The sequence below is a fragment of the Nicotiana tabacum genome, chromosome 1, assembly GCF_000715075.1.
Source record: "Nicotiana tabacum cultivar K326 chromosome 1, ASM71507v2, whole genome shotgun sequence".
Classification (NCBI taxonomy): domain Eukaryota; kingdom Viridiplantae; phylum Streptophyta; class Magnoliopsida; order Solanales; family Solanaceae; genus Nicotiana; species Nicotiana tabacum.
The window spans coordinates 112,006,447-112,012,685 of record NC_134080.1 but is presented as its reverse complement, the minus strand read 5'-3'; the positions used below and the strand labels follow the sequence as shown (position 1 = coordinate 112,012,685).

Here is a 6,239-nt window from a genome sequence, read left to right as displayed (position 1 = left end):
CAGGAAGCTTATTTCCAATAGAGTACTTAAATAGATAAACATATTTACGGTGGAGTCCCATATGGATAAGTTTCTTCAGGAAGCTTATTTACAACGGAGTACTAAATGAACATTCATAATATAATATATTTATAACAATATTGATGTACTTGTGGTGTTATTTTACTAATAAAAGAACCTAATACGTGTCTTCTTTTTATCAAAATTTATCAATATTGGCGGATACACTATCTCCAAATTTATCAAAAACCTTAATTATTATTAAGAGGAAATTTATTACATGAATTTTTCAATTTCTTTCGCTTTAGATCCTGACATGATGTGCACAATGTTAATGAACGTAGCCTTTTTTCCCTCGGTGTAGTGAATGTAATTCTCTTAACCAATTATGAACTTGCTTTTATCTACACATTTTCTTTTCTAATTTCTGGAGCAATCATTCTATTTTGGATTTTAAAAAAGGTTGACAAAATTTTGCTAATAATATTCTTACACAATTTCCAGATATTTTGAACATTAAAGATATTTAATAATAAATTTAACTTTTTATGTAGTGCTTTCTTAAACAAACTTCTTGATTACTGTTTTAATATTCTGTAATGCTATTGCAAATATAGTAATACATAAATTATAAATCAATTAACATTTTAAACTCTTGATCAGTTGTTGTGATACCAATAGGAATCCTCCATTCTTAATTGAAGATTTCGTGATTGAGCCCAAAAAACCAAAAAAAGTAAATTAGAAAGAGCTTCCCCTTTATTAAGTCTTATACCGAACACCTGATGGATAATCGGGAAACCAAAAAGAAAAAAAGGAGCATGAGTAAGTAACTAGTGGGATTGGCCGGCACTATTTTGTAGAGGAAATGGTTTAATATAATGCTTTATAAATTGAATTGAAGTATATGATTCTATAAAAAAAGCTAGTATGTTTTATTTTCAGATATCGCACAAAATATAATTTTTTCAAAGAAAATTGACATAAAACTAATTTTTTCTTAGGCCACAAAATCAATTGACCTTGTAGACGTGTAATCTGCATAGCAATTTATTAGGAGTAATAGCTTTTGAAGAAACTTCTTCTGAAAATCAGGAAATTTAGCTAGATTGGCTGGCATTATCTTTGCCTTGTACAGCATAGCAATTTAATAGGAGTAATAACAACTTTCAAAGAAGGTCCTTCTGAAAAACCGGAGAAAAAAAAAAAGAATAGACCCCACTCGGTACTTTTTGGCCTTGTTCAGTACAATAAGATGATGATCATCACCACTATAAAGCAAGACCAAGAAGATGAGCTCTTCCATTATTACACACAGACCATAATAATATAGCAATAGTTTCTTGTCATACTCTTTTCGTACTTTTTTGTTTGTAAGAAAGAAGAAGGGGGTTATTATAATTTATAACACAATTAATAGGAGTATATAAAACAAAAGAGGTGGGTTGATTTTATGAGCTGATGCTGAAATTGGGTACATCAAATAATAACATGGATCTTGGGAATTGAGTACCTCAAATAATAACATGGATTCTTGGAATAGTAGTAGCAGTGTCAGCTTCCATACTTGTTTAAGTATAGATTTCAGTTACTTCCATTCAGCTGCCTTGTTTTTGTCTTTTGGGAGTTCAATTGCAGTACCTAAAATGGCCTTAAATAATTCCTCTTCCAGTAAACCTTGTTATGCTGATGATTTAATTCTCAAGTCTTCTTCTTTTTCTTATTCTTGAAGTAGAAGACTCAAATTTGATCACCACTCCACTCCCTCTTCAACTGTTTTGTTTTCTTTTATTTGTTTGTTTCTTAGTTTCTTGATTGTTGTCATCAGCCTTTTTTGTCTCTTATAAAAGACCTTTTGGGACTCTATAACTCCTAGAGAAATGCTGTGTGCATCATTGCCTGGGTTGGACGGTGGTGCTGTGAAAGCATCTTCAGCAGCTATGGCTTCTTTGGATATTTACAGCAGGTAAAGTTTTGTCCTTTTCTGTTCAAGAATTGAATTGGGTTTTGTTGAATTTTGATTTTTCAAGTTTTTTTTTGGTTTGTTGAATTTTCATTACTATTAGTTGTTTATTGGTAAAGAAGCATTTGTGTGCTACTAGTATTTACTAGGCATTTCCCATAGCCTTTATTCTTTACGATCATCAGGTGTGGTTTTGATGATAGTATTGGATGTTGGATTGGGAATGAGAAAGGAAAGTGGAACAAATTGGCTGCTGCAACTACAAAGGCACCAATGAAGAGGAGGTTCAACATTTCTGCTATGTCTTCCTCTGCTCTAGCTGAATCACGATGTACTTCTAGAACCAAATTTTATCAGGAGGTTGGGGCTATTATTTCTTCTGATATCCTATCTTTATTCATGTTGTTAAAGTGGTGTGATTTGGTATTGTGAATTCAATTTCTGCCTTTAATCAGTTCGTTGCACTCAAGATATTTTTAAATATGGTGGTAGAAATTGGCGCATTGATTGAGGATCTCACAATTTCGCAGGTTCTTAACGATGCCCGGGAAAAATTTACCCAGGAGATATCTTTCCAATCCAAGGACAGAGATATTTCTCTGTCAAAGGTAAATATTTATGAGTGTTGGTCAGCTCTTTTTGTTCAAAGCAGTTGATCTATTGAATTGAATAATGAACAGTTTCAATTTCAAGCAACAAAAACCAAAGATATGTTCACTTTGTAAACAGCTATCTGTTCATAAATAGTTGCTGACATTGAGGAATGGTACGTCTGTTTATGAACATCGACAGTTGTCATAAAAGTAAAATCAGCTTTTTGCCTTTGTAAATTGGCTTTCTCCTTCACTTTTATCTGTATTGATCACGTCTCATGTGTGTTGGTTGTTTTCTATTGTCCGAGTAGGCTTTGCTTTATGTGGCCTCTGAAGACGAGGCATTTATGGCTTTCAACCGGGAGATGGATGCGTATTCTCTCCAAAGCGAGAGGAGATCTGCTTCATTGCCTTCTGATGCCACAGAATATACATGCGTGGAGGCCATGCCTCTTGCTGGAAAGAATATGAATGAGTGGATGGTTGAGTTGGATGTCATTGCTAGAGAAGTGGAAGTAGAGCTAGTTTCGAGAGAAATAGGATGCGATTTGGCTGAAGTTTTGGATGCAGTGAACATGGTTCTTTTTAAGTCAAGGGGATTCAAAAGGTCATCTGTACTTGTGGATTCAAAGTGTGCATACCTGCATTCAGTGTTAAGCTCTGGATATTGTAGTGGTATTTCTTCCTTTCCTCCCCACCCACTATCAGTGTTATTTTGCCTATGTCTGAAATCCTGCAACCTCAAAATACTTGTTAAGCACCGATTATGCTATCTGACATAGTGCTTACCTTTTGTACAGCAATTTTGCTTAGCGTCATTTATATTGAAGTCTGTCGAAGACTTAATCTGACCATTGTGGGATCCCGAGTTGGGGAAGATTTTTTAATATGGCCCCAAACTGGAAACCCTGAGGTTTGTTATTCTGAATTTATTGATGATGTCAACATTTGTCCTAGTTCATCCATCCTTTAGTTTGTAAAGAATGGTATTACTGTCCAATTATCTCATTGGGTTTGAACGGTTTTGCTACTCTTATAGGAGCTATTCAAGGTTATTTCTGGTCACAGCTTGTTTGGTATTGTTAATGGCAAGTGCGTCGACGACCCTAGATCAAGGGCTTCTGACATCAATAGTAATTCGTTGCCGGGGCTTGAGTTAGCAACAAACCGAGAAATTATCGGAATAGCTTTGGCTAATTTGATGGTAAGATTTATTCTCCAGTAAAGTGAAGTCTGTTGCGCATCACATTCATCAATATCACCGTGTCGATGCCGTGGTTGTGATTTTGGTGGAATGTTGATCAATAATCAAAACTTTTTTTTCCAGAGGCTTCACTGGAAACGTGCTTCAAGAGCAAATCATGGTTTGATGCTGACTTCTCCCCTTAGATCTGTTGATCATGCAGATGATAAGTTTAATCGTCTGAATGTCCCATTGTTGCGGCCTCAAGATTTGAGGTAACGATCTTATCCTCTGTTGTTTCACTTTTACTACTTTTGTGTCTCGTTCCTGATTAAGCAGGCGCCACTTTGTGTTGTCCCTACAGGTTCAAGATGCTAAATTGCAACCTTGGCATGAGAAAGGGAGAATTGAGAATTTTGGACGCATATTTTTTTTCTTATTTGATTCTAACATTCTACTAAAATAACCATTTAACCCATTGTGTTGAAATATAATCGGTGCCTATTCCTCCAATTAAGTTTATAAGAAAACACAATGGGGTTCCTAATCCCTCACTGCTATAGCTCTATTTTTGTTTAATAAGTCCTTTCTATTTCTATATATATATATATATATTGATCAAATTGAAAATGACTATAAATACTGCATCTCACAGATTGACTTTCCTTTTTACATACTTTTAGTCTATCCTTTCTTTTACTCCCTTACTGTTATTTCTTTTCATCTCTCCCACATTCCTTATAGAAATCCAAGAATGCTAACCTTATCTTTCTCTCTTTCTGGTCTTTAGGAGCTGTTGCTTTCTTTAGATACTAGAGATACATATCTATACTCGTGTGGATACATTTATGATATTTGATAGTTGAGGCCAACTATATGGAGTTTTTTCTTTTCACTGAATACACTGATTCTTCTTACAAAATCAAGTTATTCATCTAACCAAATGCCAGCTGTTTTTAAACAGGCATATGTACTTGGAAAAGGAAGAGGTACCGGGGGGGGGGGGGGATGGAACAGAAGTAGCGATAATTATGAGATCACTTTCTTGATACTCTGTTGCATGTGTCTAGCAGCATTGTTCTGGTCTATTACATCATAAAACATATCATCCATTGTCACTGAAATATGTGAAGGTCTTCTGCATCTATATTCTTTTTTAGGGGAGTATCTCTGTTTCTGTTTCTGATATCCATTAAGAACTCATTATATTCCTGTTGTTTTCTTCCGTTATACATTCTACTAAGGTGGTTATAATTGGTACCTGTTATTTTTTCGTTAAAAACATGTAACAAGGAAGTAATAATTGAGGCATTTACCAGATTGCAGTACACATTGGAGGGGAAGAGTTTTTAACCAATCAAAGAGGGCCATAACACTATTTGGCATTTGATGATGATCTCTTAAGCATTTAGTTTTGTCTGACATGCAAAACCATGCTAGTAGGATTAATGATGAATTGTTTTCTATCTTACTGTTCTCAAAGAGCCAAGATATTTGCACATAAATAAGAGCTATGTTTAAATTAAGGTTCTCAGGTTATCATGCACAAATGTCTGACCTTTCCCTAAGGGATTAATTTGTGTGTAATATGATCTGTTCACTTATAATGACATTATGTCTCTCTCTGGAATGATACAATACTTTCTAGGCTGGCCATTATGGCTTCAGAAAGATTGCTCATTCTGCAGCCACACAATTGGGCTCTGAGGAGAGACCATGGCATGATGTTGTATTATAGTAGGTATGTGTATCTTTTCTTTTCTTTTTTCTCATTTTGACATGCCTCATGCAACAAGCTATTTTGACAAACAAACATATACATCAGGGAATATGAAGAGGCAGTTCAGGAGCTTAGCATTTGCATGGCCTTTGCCCCAGAAGAAGAGGCACAAGTTCTGGAACCTTTTGTTGAGAAATTACATTTGTTGCGGGTTGAATCATCTTGGAAGTCTCGGGGAAAGAAAGGCCATTTAACAGTTTCTTGAATTGTTTGTAGAAAAGCTGTTGCTGTTTCTGCTTTAAGTTTGTATTAAGAGCACAGCCAGTACTACTTTAGCTGTAATCTCTTTTTTTGACTTCTGTAAATATATTCCTTAGACAAGCTACCTAAAGTTGCATCCTTTCTAGTTTCTATAATGAGATGAATAACAGAACTAGAACAGCTTCAGGCAGTGATCTAAAAGCCCTCTCTTCTTTTTTTTTTTCTTTTCTAAATATCGAAAAAATTTGCTTTGGACTTCTGGCCCAACTCCAGTTGTTAAAATAGCACGGGCTAGCGAGTTTTCGGACTGGTCATTTAAAAATAGCCAGTGTTTGCAAAGTCATTGAAAAATAACCACTAGTTTGCTGCAACACGGAAAGTTCCAGCATACTATACTGGAGATCGGTGCACATGTATATGAACTTCCAGCATATTATGCTGGAACTCCAACACGCGAAAAGTTCCAGTAGAATATACTGGAGATTGGAGCATCAGTGCTCCACTCTCCAGTATATTATG

General features: G+C 35.2%; 1 protein-coding gene across 3 annotated transcripts; it reads left to right on the top strand.

The window, feature by feature from the left end:
• The first annotated feature begins 1,280 nt into the window (after window positions 1–1,280).
• LOC107824706 (uncharacterized) lies at window positions 1,281–5,921 on the top strand. Of its 3 annotated transcripts, none has more exons than XR_012709317.1 (9): window positions 1,281–1,966; window positions 2,149–2,323; window positions 2,494–2,571; window positions 2,868–3,231; window positions 3,357–3,469; window positions 3,596–3,760; window positions 3,884–4,014; window positions 4,104–5,480; window positions 5,565–5,921. XR_012709317.1 is itself a non-coding variant. In XM_016651508.2 (9 exons), the coding sequence occupies exons 1-9, from the start codon at window positions 1,881–1,883 to the stop codon at window positions 5,722–5,724; spliced, it is 1,365 nt and encodes a 454-aa protein (XP_016506994.2). In that variant the 5' UTR covers window positions 1,310–1,880; the 3' UTR covers window positions 5,725–5,921. The 3 variants fall into 3 exon arrangements, 2 of the variants coding, with proteins under 2 accessions (XP_016506994.2, XP_016506995.2); XM_016651508.2 differs by having other exon boundaries at window positions 1,310–1,966; window positions 5,388–5,480; XM_016651509.2 differs by having other exon boundaries at window positions 1,311–1,966; window positions 2,167–2,323; window positions 5,388–5,480.
• Window positions 5,922–6,239: the final 318 nt, after the last annotated feature.

What these genes read in the sequence shown, in the direction of transcription:
- LOC107824706 (XM_016651508.2), top strand. Translation starts at nt 1,881, where the DNA reads ATGCTGTGTGCATCATTGCCTGGGTTGGACGGTGGTGCTGTGAAAGCA. An exon ending in GAGATATTTCTCTGTCAAAG is followed by an intron (nt 2,572 to 2,867) that starts GTAAATATTTAT and finishes TTGTCCGAGTAG; the next exon opens with GCTTTGCTTTATGTGGCCTC. An exon ending in TTGCGGCCTCAAGATTTGAG is followed by an intron (nt 4,015 to 5,387) that starts GTAACGATCTTA and finishes AATACTTTCTAG; the next exon opens with GCTGGCCATTATGGCTTCAG.